This window comes from Plecotus auritus, assembly GCF_963455305.1.
Source record: "Plecotus auritus genome assembly, chromosome: 8".
Lineage (NCBI taxonomy): Eukaryota > Metazoa > Chordata > Mammalia > Chiroptera > Vespertilionidae > Plecotus > Plecotus auritus.
Genome location: NC_137782.1, coordinates 151930841 through 151948798, shown reverse-complemented (window position 1 = coordinate 151948798; position 17958 = coordinate 151930841). Strand labels below are relative to the sequence as shown.

At 35.9% G+C, this 17958-nt stretch overlaps 1 protein-coding gene and 1 pseudogene across 2 annotated transcripts in view; one reads left to right on the top strand and one right to left on the bottom strand.

Annotated features, from left to right (window-relative positions):
* The window catches only part of LRPPRC (leucine rich pentatricopeptide repeat containing), a 99480-nt gene that overhangs the window by 76522 nt on the left and 5000 nt on the right, over nucleotides 1-17958 (bottom strand). Inside the window, exons 2-11 of the mRNA XM_080682858.1 lie at nucleotides 9852-10048; nucleotides 8424-8546; nucleotides 5021-5142; nucleotides 4858-4916; nucleotides 2858-2944; nucleotides 2151-2277; nucleotides 1708-1852; nucleotides 1238-1383; nucleotides 897-1002; nucleotides 708-815 (exon numbers count right to left, since the gene is read on the bottom strand). Coding sequence (XP_080538984.1) covers nucleotides 708-815; nucleotides 897-1002; nucleotides 1238-1383; nucleotides 1708-1852; nucleotides 2151-2277; nucleotides 2858-2944; nucleotides 4858-4916; nucleotides 5021-5142; nucleotides 8424-8546; nucleotides 9852-10048 — 1220 coding nt within the window. The remainder of the gene's footprint in view (nucleotides 1-707; nucleotides 816-896; nucleotides 1003-1237; nucleotides 1384-1707; nucleotides 1853-2150; nucleotides 2278-2857; nucleotides 2945-4857; nucleotides 4917-5020; nucleotides 5143-8423; nucleotides 8547-9851; nucleotides 10049-17958) is intronic.
* LOC308255444 (calmodulin-1-like) lies at nucleotides 12172-12605 on the top strand (annotated as a pseudogene). The gene has a single exon. The product of its transcript is annotated as a calmodulin-1-like (transcript).

The following is a 17958-nucleotide window of genomic DNA, read 5'->3' as shown; positions in this document are numbered from 1 at the left end:
AGGGGGAAGTACTTCCGTTAAAAGCATCTTTTTATGATACTACTCTTTCTGAATTACCAATAATGCAAACCAAAGAATTAGATACTGTACTCTAAAATTTAATATTTGTTCAATTCTTATTCATATCCTATAGACATCCCATGTGTACAAGAAAAAAGTATGCTAAATGCTTAAATGTACTTAAGAACCTGAAAGACTGAACATTTCTGCCCTTCAATCAGCAGGCTGTCAGGTCATGAGCACTCATTGTGCAATAAAAGTTTTTCTGTCTTTCCTATTATTGTAACTCAGCTCAGTTAAGGAGAAACAGACTGGTCCACAAAGAAATGGTCTAATTATATGTAACTTTACCTTCAATAAGGCTAGGCAAACTTATTTCAAACTCTATATATAAAATAAAAAACTAAAGAGTCTTAGAAAAACATAAAAATAATGAACTATTTATTTAAAACTATACTCACAAGTCTGAATATCAAAACTAGAGATGAATAAGTAAAATTAATGTAATTAAGATGAAAGAAATACATTACCATTTGGTTTTTTAAACGCTGATGATATTTTACTATGATTTAAATCAACTCAATTTTCTCAGAAGATCTCATACTCAGGAGTAAGTATGCTTTCCCATAGAATTCGATTAGAAGTATATAGAAACAGTTATACTGGATCTCTGAACCATTATAAATCTGTAAAAGGCAAAACCTAACCTTGAACATTTTTCTCCTTCTGATGTCCAATTAGCAATGGCCAGAAATAATGAGTTCTGATAGGAAAATCTTCTTCCTGCAGAGCCTTCATTAGAGCTTTTGCCAAATCTGAAAGAGATACCATTAAATATTTCAAAGCTACGTCAGAAAAACTTATTTATGTTGGTTTTAGTTATGAGAATACAGTACCAGTTTTATTGGCTAGTAAAGCACACTGCAGTGTGAACTGCAAAGGAGACGCATGCAGCTTGGCTTCCTTTAACTTCTTACAGTAGTCTTTCAGCTTCTCTGCAGACTAGGGGGGAAAAAAGAACACATCAGCTCCCTCTGACCTTCTGCAAATACTCTAACACTTTTGGTTTGAAAAGTCTGAACCTCTCATCCTCTTTTTATCCATCATCTTACAATACAAAACCAAAGTTTTCATAGTATTTATGTTAGGTCTAATCTCATAACAGGTCCTTATACTTTTAAAAAATCTTATTTCACTACCTATTACACTGGCTACAAGGTAAAAATGGACAGAATACCGTATTCATAGTCACACAGTGCCGTAAAAAGAAACTGCCAAAGTCATTCAGACCATCTTCCTTTGATAAAGGACATGCTAATAAAACTTGCAATGCTGTATCTTCCAATTTTTCAGTGACTAAAAGCAAAATAAGGTTCATTGCATCTGGAAAGAAAACAAAGACATCCTTTGTTACTGACCTGAATAATACTATTACACTTCAACCAATATGAAAGACAAACTTATGAACTACAAATACCAAAAGGATATAATAGTATCCTTACAATATCCTAAATAATAATGGAACACTTCCACATCAAAACATTCCAATGTATCCATTAACTCAAGTTTTTCAGTTTATTAAGCTGACTTTGAGTCCTATGTTCCTCTATCACAACCCCCCTATTGTTAGAGAATGCACTTTTCATCATGTAAAAACGGTAATTCAGATGATTACAAAAATCATGAAAGTAAAATTTATAAAACTACCTGGAATATATCTTCTTTCATATGCAATTTTGTCCAAAATTTCTGAGACATACTGAGGATACCCAGCTTTACTGAAGCTAAAGATAATTTGCAATAAATCACGGTCCATAAGGTAAAGATCGGACTTCTCCACCTTCTCCAGAGTCTATAGATAGTTCCAGAAATTAGAAGAATAAGTCAGAAAGCAGTATTTTTAAATTAAAGCTAAATATATTAAAATACAAAAATTTTAATTAGGAACACATATCATCTAAAGATTTGGGACTTCTTTTATAAAACAGAAATATTCTGCTTCAACACCAAGGTACCAAACTATAGGAATTCTCCTATCAATACTATTATTTTCAAGATATATCTTTTAAAAACAGATATAAACTATATTCTTCTGCTATAAGTTTATAAAAATGATTTTAAAGTATGTTTATTTACACAATAAGTCATACCTGCTTAACACTGTCAATGTCACCCTTCTCAGCATACGCATTCAATAAGGCTAGATATGTGTCTGGACCAGGCTCAATGCCAGCCTCTTTCATCACTGTGAGAATATTCTCTGCATTCTCCATATCTCTGTAAGTTAATTCAAAGAAAATAAAACAGGTTACCATAATACTACCAAATGTAATACATCATTCAATCTCAAATGTATATCTATACTTATCAAAATTAAAAACATGGTAACATCAGAAAAGGAAAATACATATTAAACTGGTTAAAGGTTTTAGAAATAAAGATCATAAACATCCCAAATTTTTACAGGAAATTTTTACAAACGAGAAACCAAACTGTATAATAACTACATAGACATTAAAGTATTCTTTCACTAAATGTGTTACGACTCAAATTTACCTATTTAGTAAATTATTCTTCACACCAAAAAAATATTTTCCAAGGCACTAGCAGATCAATTATTAACTTTACAAAGTCAGTTACTTTTAATCAGGCCCAATTTTTAAAACTGAACATTTTCAAATAAAAGTTTTGTAAAACTGATAAATTTAAGAATAAAGTATTTTTTTTAATGTGCAGGTTCTATCTCACAGGCTCAAACTTATTTTTGAGGAGGTTGATAAACATGGTTTAAGATTTTCTACACTATTTTTCTATAATTTAAACCTTGCCTGAGAACAAAACATTAGGTTGAACATACCCAGCTCTTGCATGCCCTGTAACAAGGGCACTGAATACTGCCTCTGTGACTGGAAGATCCTTAGTTTTCATAAATCCAAGAATCTTACTGCAATAAAAAATGAAATAAAAATACTCTTTGGAATTATACATCAAAAACATTTTCTATAACACATACACACAAAACCCCATTCCTTCAAATTATATCAATAGTCTTGAAGAAATCTTGTTAAAAATAGTAATTTTTAAAAATCTGATTGTTTCTTCTATGCTACTAATTAACCTTTAAAAGGCATAAAGTTTAATAAGGTTCACTGAGTTAAAAATAAGATTGTACATTTCAATATATCCCTTATTTCCTAAACCCTCTATCCAAAAGTAGTAATAAATTTTACACAGAGAAATGTTACAACTGATTTTATATGAACCTGTAAGACAAACAAGTTTTATAAATGAATACGATTTAAATAGCTAAGAACATTTCCTTTAGGAAATAATTTAAATAAAGTAAAGCTAGCTCTACATCTCAACAATTTTAAACCTCTGCTTCAATAAATTAAGTTTTTAATTAAAATAACAATTGTTACTTATCTTTCACCTCTTACATAATTTTATATTGTATAGAAGTCATGTTACCACATATGGTAGATTAGAATACTTCTGAAATAATTTCCCTTATTAAAAAGAAACTCAAAAAAGAGTGAAATATTCTAGGTTTAGACTTAAATATTTGTTTGTTTATACATCCTATCTAATAAAAGTAATATGCAAATTAACCATCACTCCACTACACCCACAAGCCATTCCCACCAGCCAATCAGGAGCGAGTATGCAAATTAACCCAACCAAGATGGCTGCGGCCACTGAGCGAGCAGGAGGCTTGGGTTTCCCAGGCAATGGAGGAAGCCAAGCTTTCTGCACACCCCGGCAAGCCCAGGCCTCCACTCAAGGCTACAAAGTTTCAGTTATAGAAGATAAGCAAATCCCAACAAAAATGGCTGTGGCCATGGAGCGAGCAGGAGGCTTGGCTCTGCTCAAGGCTACAAAGTTTTAATTATAGAAGATAAATAAATCCCAGATACCAGGGCCTCCGCTTGGGTCGCCGGGAGGTATGGCCGGCCTGCAAACCACCACAGGCCCCTCGCCCAGGCCGCCCCACGCCCCAAGGGAACCCCCACCCTGATCCGGGACACCCTTCAGGGCAAACCAGCTGGCTCCCACCCATGCACCAGGCCTCTATCCTATCTAATAAACGAGTAATATATAAAATTGACCATCACTCCAACACATAAGATGGCTGCCCCTGTGTGGACACAAGATGGCCACCACAAGATGGCCAGCAGGGGAGGGTAGTTGTGGGCAATCAGGCCAGCAGGGGAGGGCAGTTGGGAGGGACCAGACCTGCAAGGGAGGACAGTTGGGGGCAATCAAGCCTGCAGGGGAGGGCAGTTAGGGGTGACCAGGCCAGCAGAGGAGGGAAGTTGGGGGTGACCGGGCCTGCAGGGAAGGGCAGTGGGGGGGGGGGGGGACCCAGGCCTGCAGGGGAGAGCAGTTGGGAAGGACCAGGCCTGCAGGGGAGGGCAGTTAGGGGTTACCAGGCCTGCAGGGGAGGGCAGTTAGGGGCAAACAGGCTGGTAACCCCCTTTATTTAAATTATTTATTGAAGCAGAGGTTTAAAATTGTTGAGATGTAGAGCTAGCTTTACTTTATTTAAATTATTTCCAGGCATCAATCAGGCTGGCAGGGGAGTGGTTAGGGGGTGATCAGGATGGCAGGCAGAAGCGGTTAGGGGCAATCGGGAAGGCAGGCAGGCGAGTAGTTGGGAGGCAGCAGTCCTGGATTGAGGGATGTCTGACTGCCCGTTTAGGCCCGATCCTACCGGGATGGGGCCTAAACAGACAGTCGGACATCCCTCAAGGGGTCCCAGATTGGAGAGGGTGCAGGCTGTGCTGAGGGACACCCCCCTGCCCTGTGCACAAATTTCGTGCACCGGGCCTCTAGTACTTTTATAGAGTTCCATACCTGGCACCTTCAATATCTCCCACATTACAATAAGCAGCAATCAACCTCTGGTATGTTACCTGTTAATGAAATGGGCCAGTTAATATTTTTTAAATAACATTTCTAGTAAAGAAAAAAAGAAGAGTGGATGTGACAACAAACATTTATAATAACAGCTACCTACACGATTTGGTTGAATGTTTGCTTCCTCCATTTTTGCCAAGAAGTCAGTTGGTGAAAATTTATGTTCATTTTGAAGGTAGACTTTAAGTAAAGCATTATAGTGACTTACATCATACACAGTACCTACAAATGAAATTTAAATCAGATTTTTAGAAAAGTGCTTAAAATCATATTCTTTATCACAATGAAAACGTGTACTTAAATTTAACAAACAAAAAGAGTAAATGATCACTTAAGTATTTCACCCCAAACTTAGACCCACTTATATAGAAAGCCTGTCAGAACAGATAGAGTAAGCTAAACTTGCAAGACAGTAATTACTGAATTACTATACAGTTGCAAGTAACTGCCTATTCAGATATTAAGAGGTCTCTTACTTATGAAACATAGTATTCCCTTCCTGTTAGAAAATGCTGACAATTCCCCTATATTTAAAGTGACTGAAAGATCTTTCTACATAAAGCAGTTCTTGTCACATTACAGACACTGAGATGGATGGACTGTGATTATAGCTGTTTATACAGGTAGGACTATGCTGGTAATTCTGCTTACTTTACTAACCAGGCTACTCAGGGATTTTGAAGATTCCAATTCCACTCCATACCCAGTTGCTGAACACCATTTCTATTCTGCTTTCATTAATTACCTGTATTCAAATGACCTTTGTTTTCTTTCAGCAACTATCTTGCCTAAGGCCTAATTAATTAAGGTTACCACTCAGACTTACTATACCCACTCATCACATCATGGTGATCAGATCAATCCAGTATTAACATGTTTTACTAAATTTTCATGAATTAAACATCTTTATTCACCTGCCTGTGGCCACCTAGGCCTATGGTCAGGGTCTGCTATCAGCTTGAGATTCAAGGGAGCAGAGACCTATTCTATTAAATTAATATTTGGGGAATTTTTTAAAGTATTATTTTATATTGATTTTTTTTAGAGAGAGGAACGGAGAGGGAGAGGAAAAGAGAAACATCAATGTGAGAGCAAACATCGATCTGCTGCCTCCTGCATGCCCAATACCAGGGACTGAGGCTCTATTGAGCCCAAAACCTGGGCACGTGCCCTGTCTGGGAATTGAACCCATAACCTTTCAGTGTTTGGGATGATGCCCAAACAACTGAGCACCACCAGCCAGGGCAATATTTATTTTTTATCTTAATACATAGACATTTAAAGTGCTTTACTATGTTTCAGGCACTGTGCTAAGTTCTCTGCTTATAAAGGCTCAGTTACTGTTCACAATAGCTTTGAGGCAAGCATTATCATCCCCGTCTTACAGATGAAGAAAACTGACTTTTACTTGTCCAAAGCCACATGGTTAGTAAGTGATTATAAATGTGAACATAGATAGTCTGCCTTGAGAGTGCAATCTCTTAACCACTATAATACTTAAACAGAACCATGTGCAATTCAACATCTGCTTTATGATTATGCAACAAGGTTACCATATAGTAACTAAACACTTATTTTTTATTAAGTGTAATATGCACAAAGAAAGCATGATGGTCCTAGCAAAGAGGAAAACAAAGATGTTATGGATTCCACTCTCAAATAGGATATAGAGGAAAGACATGTTTGTGAACAATTATACTAGAAAGTAATGTGTCTATCTTTCTATTGAGGTGTTAACATTATGACTATGTAAGGGCTTTTTTGTATTTTAGCACATAACTTTTTTCAAATATTTCTCCCAGTTCAACGTGTTTTTTATAAAGTATGTGACTTATTGACATATAGGTATTTCTAGTTTTTATGGTCAATTCTTTATCTTCACTTTTCTGTTGCATTTACACTTAGAAAACTCTTCTCCATTCTGAAATATATTTATTTCATATCCACTTTTAAAAACTTAAAAAATGAACCTGTCATCAAAATTAATTCTAGATGAATTCAAAACTCTCAGGGGAAGCTCTTCCTTTATTCTATAGTTTATGTAAGTGCTACACATCACTTGAAGGATATTCCTAGATATTTTATATATTTGGGACTACACTTGAATACTTTTATCTATTTTAGTTTCTAACTATGAAAAGTAATGGATTCTTGACCATTTAATATTTCCAATTATTTTACTGTAAGTTAATTTTCTGGAATTTTATAGGCAAACAAGTACATCACCTAAAAAACAGTAATTTACAGTATTGTTTCACATCTTATTTCATTGCCATTATACATGATATTTATTAGTTGTTGGCTTTAGATTTTAACATGTTAAAGAAACACCCATCTATTCTTTAAATTTTTTTTACATCAGGAATGAACATTGGATTTTATCAAATGGTCTTTTAAGCTACTTTTTTTTGGAATAGGTACTATGTTCACAGTTCAAAGTTTAAACTGGTTTGTAAGCTCATAAACATGTATTTTTCTTCAAAATGGTAGCACAGTATACACACTATTCTGCACCTTAATTTTTTATATTTTGAAAAACACCCCACATTAGTATATGGAAAAACTCCTTAATTTTTTTTTAATATATTTTATTGATTTTTTACAGAGAGGAAGGGAGAGGGGTAGAGAGTTAGAAACATCGATGAGAGAGAAACATCGATCAGCTGCCTCCTGCACACCCCCCACTGGGGACGTGCCCACAACCAAGGTACATGCCCTTGACCAGAATCAAACCTGGGACCCCTCAGTCCGCAGGCTGACACTCTATCCACTGAGCCAAACCGGTTTTGGCTCCTTTAATTTTTTTTAACAGTTGCACAATATTCCATTTTATGGACACTCCATAATTTATTTAATTAATCTCCTACTGAGGGACATTAAAATTGGTTCAAATTTCTTACTATTATAAACAAGCTACAATGAAGAATATCCTTCTGTAAATGAGAGTATATCTGTATCTAAATTCAAACAAATGAAACTGCTTAGTGAAATGGTATGTGCATTTATATCTTTGACAGACCTAAGTCCTTTGTATTTTGTTATTTTGCTTTTTAGCTTACCATTAAAGTAAAACTTGATATGAAAAATTATTTTATTCTTAATGCCCCTAGATGTCACTATAACTCACCGAATAAATCATATTGTAAAAAATTTGTGAATCAAGTAGCCCTTGTATAAAATTAAATTATAGTTTATTTAAAGAAATTGTTTTTTTTAATATATTTTATTGATTTTAGAGAGGGAGGGAAGGAAGAGACAGATAGAAACATCAATGATGAGAGAGAATCTTTGATCAGCTGCCTCCTGCACGCCCCCTACTGGGGCTCGAGCCTGCAACCTAGGCACGTGCCCTTGGCCGTAATCGAACCTGGGACATTTCAGTCCGCAGGCCAATGCTCTATCCATTGAGCCAAACCAGCTAGGGCTAAAAAAATTATTTTTTAACTAAAGTCGAAAAAAATATCTGCACCTTTTATGCACACCACATATTCAAATAATCATACCCAATTCCTGAAGTTTGTCCCATATCCTATGAGCTAATTCTGTCCTCTCTGAGAGCTTTAGTTCAGGCAGGAGAGAACCACAGCTGCGCAGCAGAAGCAAGGCATGATTACCACCTGGGCAACCTATGAAAAAAGATTAATGGGTAACATTTAACATAGTATCAATATCATATAGATAAATACGAAATCTTGAACTGAAATCTAAAAATATTCAAAACTCTCTTGCCTCCCTAAAGATAATATTAAAGAGACTACCCATAAATTGGAAAAATTCTACCCTAATCCACAAGTATAATTTGCAATGTTACTAAATGTTCTAAGTTTTTAAAAATTAGTCTGCTTTCTTAAGGCAACTAAGGTTATGAATCTGTAATTTGAAAGACTATAGAATATAAAAATACAAGGAACCTAATTTATAAGCAGTGCTTACTGCAATTCAAAGGCTAAGTTTCTCAGTATCTTATGAAATAATACAAAGCAGTACAATTAAAACCCATGGCTATCAATTTTAGGTTTATAAATAGTTACAAAATAATATCAACTTTCTTCTCCCTTTATCCATGTCCTTTGTCAAAATGTCCCTGAAAGCTGACTTTAAAACAAAAACTAAAATAAACCACTAATTGTTTGATTCCATTTATATAAAGTATCCAGAATAACATACAGTATCTATACGAACAGAGTACACTAGTGGTTTCCTAGGACTGGAAGAGATGGGAAGGTTTGGGAGCTGATGGGAGTATGGAGGTTTCTTTTTGGGGTGATAGAAATGTTCTGAAATTGTGGTGATAGTTGTACAATTCTGAATAAATCAAAAAAGAGAAAATGAAAAACATTATTCAAATGCACATTAATTATAACTGACACTTCTTTGGTATCCCTTTTCATTAAACTCTATAGCTACTTAACGTGACTGAAATCCATGGATGGGCTTTAGGTAAGCTGGTGAATGCTCTGAAACTACAAATAAAATTATGTGTGTTTGCATGTGGGCTTTTTTTGTGTATGTGAGGGAGTGATTCAAATAAATTTTAATAGCTAAGTGAAAGGGAAAGGGAAATAATAAAAGGGAAATGATTAACAGTGTTCCTGGGAATCTGTCATTTGTGATTATTTTAGGTAAAGCTGACACTAAACAAGGGAAAATAAGAAAAACTAATACCTTCCAAGAAAATTTACTACTAAAAGTGATTCTTTTATAAACTGTGAAAAGCAAAAGGGCAATTTTTATTTGATTTTGAAAAAACCACCTGAAACAAAATGTCTTAGTTACTCAAGTTTGCCCTGATGAGCTGGAAAGAAAGATAACACATAAAATAAAATCATGATCACTAGAAATAACAAATAAGATTAAAAGTATCAAAGAGCTTGCCCACAAACAAGTACTTATTAAAAGTCCAACTTTTTGAACAGAAAAGTTTGAAATACCTGAGTGACAGGTATTATCAAAGACTCTTTGTAGAAGTGACTTTGGGATGCGGCCAGTTCTTCGGACAGAATTATCTAATCTCATGAGAGCCCAATCAAACTGACTGGCACTCCTTCTTTGAGAAGTGGACTCCTCTTGAAGATAATTCTTTTTTTCAGCAGCAATGGCATACAGCCTGGCTTGGCTCAGTAGTCCCCTATAAAATGAAACACAATTAATAATAAATTAGGTCAACTACTACCCATATAGGTCATCTTTTTGAGCAAAATTTATACAAAACTTTTTTATTAGTTACTAAATACATAAATTCATAGCGCAATAGCATTTTGCTCAGAGAAGTCTAAACTGGTAGGCAAGAAAGTTTGACTTTTGCTTTAAATAAAATCAGACACACATACAAATTATATGCAAAGTAAATATCCTGACTAATTATTAGAGTGTATTGATAAGGTCCCATATGAAATTATTTCAAACTAAGACAATAATATGGTGTGTACCTGATTTCAAATATCAAATTTAAAAATAATCCTATGTGTGAAGGAAACCATCATAAATCTTCTAAATGAATTTAAACTTTCTCTGCATTCGAATATCATTAATGCAAAATTTCTAATTCAGAGATTTATATATGTATTTCAAAATACTTTAAATTTTCCAATAGCAGCCAGTAAGTACAAACAACTATATTGTATATACTAACCATATGTTAACCAAATATAATATAAAAATACTTACAAATCCAAGCATGCCTTAAGGATTATAAACACATGCTTGGCATGTGTGTATTTTTACCACAGTCAATTACCAAGATAAATAATTATATAGTAATAAGTTTTATTAAACTCTTGATTTCCTACCCTACGTCATTAACCTGAAAAAACAACCACAAATTGAGTGATTAAGTATGTGATGTTACATTAAAGAAAGCCACACCAATAGTTTCATCACAAAGTTATGTAAAACACAGAAGCAGCATTTGATACCAGACTAGAAATGTTACCACTGTGATCTGGGACAAATCACAACCACTCTAGTCTTAATGATTCCACCTAAGCAAATAAATATAATGAAGTGAAAATAAAATGGAAAAAATCAGGATACTAACTAAACAAGTCAATGTCACATGTAGTTGATTAAAATCTGTTAAATGAGCAAAAGTGCCTCACTGATTAGTCTCTTAGATGAGCAAAATTAATTAAATGCTAGATTATTACCTAAAAACCACAAAGATACACTCCTACATATTCATTCCTTATTTTCTAAGGTTTTCTCTGGCCATTTATCTGGCTATTAGATCAGTTGCTACTAAACAATGCCTTCGTTAATCAAACAAACACAAAAATGGTATTTTAAATCACCCAAAATAATGTGTCAAGTTCAATTGCAGTCACATTGTTCAACAACAAAAGTTGATTATAGCGATTTCAAATTATAGTGAAGTATATTTGCCCAAGTCTTTTACATAATCCAAATCTGATACTGTGAAAAGACTAAATAAATAAATAAATAAATAAAACCTTTGTTATTTATTTCAGTTTTAAAATGTTAACATCAAACATAAAACAAAATTCAGGCAGAAGACAGAGATGTTATTATACCAGCACAGCATTCTGAACACTCTAAAGCTAATTTTTCTTATAAATCTTTAATGCAGCCATTAAACCTAAGTGTGGCTTTCACTAATTAAGTTGAAATATGAATCTGCTATAAAATAAATTGGGGTAGGGGGAGGATTACACATTTAAATCAAAGAATTCTTCAGTCTTCAAAAGGATTCTCCAGCGCTTCCCCACATGGCAGTGCTTTCTACATTTATTATTTGGCCCAGAAATTATTTTTAAATTCACTAAACACATCCTGAAAGAAACAAAACTTTCATAGCCTGGCATGTTGTGATAGAAGGGAAAGAAGAAGTCCAGCGGTTATGATGGGTCCATGCAAGATAGGCATCTACTCATCAGCTGCCACAAGCTGAAACACACTGCCTCCAAATGCCGATGATCAAAAAAATTGATGTAACCACATAACCTGTCATAAATGGCTCAGGAGTTCCCCTCCTAAGACTCCAGCACTCACCACTAATATTCAGGTTACCCATGAATTTTCTCTTGCAAAATATGGCATTTAGAGTTATTTTTCTCATTTTTTAAAAATTGGTGGTGGTGATTTTTATTTTGACTCTTTACTAAAAATAAAAAAATAACAATTTTATAGTGGAGTGTGTGTATTTCAAAAAGCTACAAGAGATTAGTCCAAGTGAAGCGAGCGAGTTGAGTGGTTGTGTAGTCACATCCCAGAGAACAGTAGCACTTGCAACTGACTGAAGAGCAGATTGCAGAATTCAAAGAAGCTGTTTCACTATTTGACAAGGATGGTGATGGAACTATAACAACAAAGGAATTGGGGACTGTAATGAGGTCTCTTGGACAGAATCCCACAGAAGCCAAGTTACAGGACATGATAAATGAAGTGGATGCTGATGATAATGGCACAACTGACTTTCCAGAATTCTTACAATGATGGTAAGAAAAATTAAAGACACAGACAGTGAAGAAGAAATTCCAGAAGCATTCCGCGTGTTTGATAAGGATGGCAAAGGCTATATTAGTGAGGCAGAGCTTTACCATGTGATGACAAACTTTGGAGAGAAGTTAACAGATGAAGAGGTTGATGAAATGATCAGGGAAGCAGATATTGATGGTGATGGTGAAGTAAGCTATGAAGAGTTTGTACAAACGATGACAGCAAAGTGAAGATATTGTACAGAATGTGTTAAGTTTCTTGTACAAAATTGTTTGCCTTTTCTTTGTTTGTAACTTATCTGTAAAAGGTTCACCCTACTGTCAAAAAAATATGCATTCTAGTAATTAGGACTTTATTCCTCCATGTTTTCTTCCCTTATCTTACTGTCATTGTCCTGAAACGTTATTTTCGAAAATCGATCAAGTATCATGTTGCATGTGGCTTATTCTGGATATATCTAAGCCCTTCTGCACATCTAAATTTAGATAGAGTTGGTCAATTGAGGAAACATCTGGTTATGCCTTTATTTAAGTAGTTTTCTTTAGGAACTGTCAGCATGTTGTTTAAGTGTGGAGTTGTAACTCTGTGTGAACTATGGACAGTCAACAATATGTACTTAAAAGTTGCACTATTGCAAAACGGGTGTATTATCCAGGTACTTGTATACTATTTTTTTGTACTACTGATCCTGTACCAGAAACATTTTTTTATTGTTATTGCTTTTTAAATCTTGTTTAGCCACTTAAAGAAAATCTGTTTATAGCACAATTTGCCTCAAATCCATTCCAAGTTGTATATTTGTTTTCCAATAAAAAAAAATTGTACCTCCCCCCTCCCCCCAAAAAGCTGCAAGAACCAGATTTTTATAAGCAGGCTTCCTCTGTCAAAAGGCTCAGTCTTTTTAAAATTAATATTTTACTTTTCCAAGGCATTTTTAGGTTTACAGAAGAATTATCCCAGAAGTACAGAATTCCCATATACCCTCTTCCTCCTCTACCCCCAGTTTCCCCTATTAACAGTAAAGGTGAGACTGGGTAATGGAAAGACAAGTAAAGAATTTAGATTTTATGATCTATATATATAAAAGGCTAATATGCAAAGTGTCTCCTGGGGAGTTCAACCAGAAGATGGGAGTTTTATCGCTTGCTATGATGTGCGCTGCCCACCAGGGGGCAGCATGGAACAAAGGGAGACCCCGGCCGGCGGCCAGCAGCTGGGGAAGGGAGGCCCTGACCAGCAGCGGGAAGGAAAGCCCAGGCTAGCAACGGAAGGCCCCGATTGGCCCTGATCGCCCGCCAGGCCTAGAGACCCTACCCGTGCACAAATTTTGTGCACCGGGCCTATAGTATGCTTATAAAACACAGGACTGATTTTCATAAAGCTGCTCTCTTAGCTTATTTTGTTGTACCATTCTGTAGACAATGGGGACTGCAAACATCATTTAAGTTCTCACCAATCCCTTATTTTGACTATTCCACTTGTGTTTTCTTTAGCCTGTTGATACAGTTGATTACATTAGTTGGTTTTCAAGTGTTGAGCCAGCCTGTACACCTGGAATAGACCCCAAATTGGTCACAGTATAGAATTATTTTAGCCCTGACTGGTTTGGCACAGTGGATAGAGCATCGGCCTGCGGACTGAAGAGTCCCAGGTTCGATTCTGGTCAAGGGCATGTACCTTGGTTGCAGGCACATCCCCAGTGGGGGGGTATAATACATTTTACACACATACTGACCCCACTTAAGTCTTAAGATATTAAAAATTCAAAAAGATTGCCGAAACCGGTTTGGCTCAGTGGATAGAGCGTCGGCCTGCGGACTGAAAGGTCCCAGGTTCGATTCCGGTCAAGGGCATGTACCTTGGTTGCGGGCACATCCCCAGTAGGAGGTGTGCAGGAGGTGGCTGATCGATGTTTCTCTCTCATCGATGTTTCTAACTCTCTATCCCTCTCCCTTCCTCTCTGTAAAATATCAATAAAATATATTTTTTAAAAAATTCAAAAAAAAAATTCAAAAAGATAATTCCTAAAGTGGTTGGTACTCCTTTCAAATTGCTCCACTGCTATTCACTATACCACTACTACATTGTTCCCTGAAGCTCAAAATTTTAGGATAATTATTTTATTGTTCAATCCCTCTCACCCTTCACACCCATCCTTCCAAGCAAGGTAGAAGTCAGCAGGCCAAGCAAGTAAGCAACAGATGGGATGAGATTTGAAAGGAAGACTGGCTAGGCCATAAAGTATTTTGAAGCTAAAGAGTCTGATTTTTTTCTAGACACAGATTTTATTTCAGAAACAGAACTAGCAGAACTGTTAGGCTTATAAGCATGATCTATTTCTGTTTTGAAAAGATCAGTCAGGCTGCTGGATGGAGAATAAACTAGAGGGCAGCAAGGATTAAAACAGAGATCCATTAAGGAAACTATTGCAGTGTGGTCCAGGTGAGAGAATGATGTAAACTTGGACTACAGTGGGCAGTGTAGATGGGACAGAAATCCATAGCACCACAGCCAGCACCTGATTTAATTACAAATTCCAAGTCGCACCACAAAATTCGTTAATTCTTACCTACATGTAGTGAAGAAAATCTCATATACTAAGTGCTTACATAATTCTCTGTATACATCTGACACTATTATGTATCATTTTCATAAACAATTGATAAGCACAATCTTAAAGGCAAAAAAAAAGAAGGCTCCATGGCCTGAAATACATAAGTGGTAAGAGTGTGGGCTTGAGCCCTAGCCAGTTTGGCTCAGTGGATAGAGCGTCGGCCTGTGGACTGAAGGGTCCCAGGTGCGATTCTGGCCAAGGGCACATGCCTGGGTTGCGGGCTCGATCCCCAGTAGGGGGTGATGCAGGAGGCAGCTGATCAATGATTCTCTCTCATCATTGATGTTTCTATCTCTCTCTATCCCTCTCCCTTCCTCTCTAAAATCAATAAAAATAATTTTAAAAAAAAATAAAAGAGTGTGGGCTTGAGTCCTACAGACCAGCCTGAGTTCAACCTCTGCCATTTACAAGATATGAGACTTTGGCCAAGTTTCTGCAACTCTCTCAAAGCCTGTAAAATCTGAGAGGTAGCAGTATTTACCTCACAAGAATGTAATAAAGATTGACTGACATATACACTGTTTCCCAAAATATCACACTTCTGCTAGGAAAGTTGGTTTTAGATTACATATAGACAAAGATTTTCCATTTTAGTAGTTCTATGTATTGTAAATATTTTAAAATACTTACCACAGCAAGCTCTTTATTTTACTAGAATTCCCACTTAAGGCAAAATTAAAGTTATAAATATGTCAGTTTAAGCCTAAAACCAATGTTAAGAAAAATATTAGATATAAATAACAGTTTAGGTAGTACTCAGTTTTGGCAAAAAATCTGAAGGCAGTATACAAATGCCCCAAGTTTGGACAACACTGGAAAAATGTATATAAAAAAAACTGGCAAAGTAACTGTAATAAATATTAACTACGTATTTACCAGAGCATTTTCTTTTTTCAATGTACTAACAGAAAGCACGTAAGACTTATTTTAAAGGGCCTATTGAAATTCAAGCTAAACTATTTAACAGCTACCTGGCTCTGGCAAAGGTATTTGGTCTAAGCATTAGTTCCCCATATGAAGAAAAATACTACCTTTAAAAAAGCAGTTATCAGATTCCTAACAGAACAGTGCTCAAAAAGCTCTTATTCTAGAACATGCTCAATAAACATCTGTTGATTGGCCCTTTTTCTAGTCTTTTGTAGAGCTGTCACAATGAACTTTCTCCCTGAATTTTTCAAAGCTTCAATTCTTCAAAAAGTCTTGCCCAGTTAAGCTGTCCCTCAAACACAGCTTTATACTTTATGATTAAGTGACAGAATTTCGGACTAAAAATGTGTGTAACTCTCCTACACTTTGATAATAGTCTCCTGGCTTGAAATACCAATGCCATTCCTTTCTCCCTATCCAGATGTTCCATCCAGCTCAGAATACTGCAGTCCACAGGGATGTCTCAGCTCTGACAGGAAGTGATGAAGAGTCAGTTAACCAGGTTAAGACTTATAATGTGATGTGGATACTCTTTAACATCTACAATGTGAGAGTGGGATGAAGTAGATTACTCTAACGATCCCTTGCAGAGTTTACATTCTGAGATCTTTTCATGTGCTTACTTACCTGTGATAGTCTTTAATTCCTAAATTTATAACATATCATATATTGTCTTTTTTAAAAATGTTTTTATGTCCTTAAGTACTTTCATAACCTAAACTACAACATATTCAAAACATTTCAGAACTGGGAATCACAGTAGTTGAATCCCAACTGGAGATCCTGGATAAAATAGTTCACTCTTCTAAGCCTCAATTTCCTACTTGGAAATGTGTGATGTATTCATACAAATACACTTTGAAAATGGCCAAGATCTAAACTAAAGGTACTATTGTTTATATTAATCTCCAAATCTATTCTTCCTAATTCTGTTAGCATCCTTACCAATCTCTCGTTCTCTCTCTCTCTCAAGAAAAGGAAGTATCTTTCCTCAGTTCTGCACCAACTAGTTGAGGCCCTATTAATCCTAACTTGTAGTATTATGTTGTTCCTAACTGGTCTGCCCATCTCCAGCCTCTATCTCTCCATGAGTCTATGTGAACTTTGTCAACATTTGTACCTCTCAAAACCTTTCAAAGGCTTCCAACCATCAAATGACCAACTTTCTAATCAACCTTGTTAGCGTTAAGGAATCAAATAACCTTTGCAGTGTCAACTTCCACTACATACCACCCCACATTAATCACACAGGATAAAAGTACCACCTCCAAGTTTCTTCATGTTCTTCTCTTCCCCTGGAACACTGACTAGTCATTAGTGTGCATCCTCTCAAACTGAAGTGATTCCCCTACCACAAAACAAATGTGATTGCTCTTCTCTCTAAAAATAAATTCATCTCCTATGGGTAGCACTAATGTAATAGTTGCACGGTGCCTATCATAATCCTCTGTAATTGATAAATTTATACACACAAGGAGCAGAGGCTGAATCACAGCCCCAAAGGACCGAGACATACTCTTAATGCTTGAGAAAATTTCTTTAAGCGATAAACAAGGGAATTTTCTTTCCTTCCAACGTTAGACACGTCACATCATTCTGTCATAGGGCAATATGTGATCTTCACCTTTGAGCCAACCATCAATCTAAATCTACTTCCAGCCAAAACCGGTTTGGCTCAGTGGATAGAGCGTCGGCCTGCGGACTGAAAGGTCCCAGGTTCGATTCCGGTCAAGGGCACGTACCTTGGTTGCGGGCACAACCCCAGTAAGGGGTGTGCAGGAGGCAGCTGATCGATGTTTCTCTCTCATCGATGTTTCTAACTCTCTATCCCTTTCCCTTCCTCTCTGTATAAAATCAATAAAATACATTTAAAAAAAAAAATCTACTTCCAAAATGATTTACCTCAAAGCTAATCTTTCCTCTGAAGTACTATTCTTAAAACTCTCACAATATATAAGCAGCTTATAATCCAGAAGTATGAGAAAATGAGTGTGAGAAAGCAAAAGTGTTGCTCTTCCACCTCCCCAAAGAAAGGGTAAGAG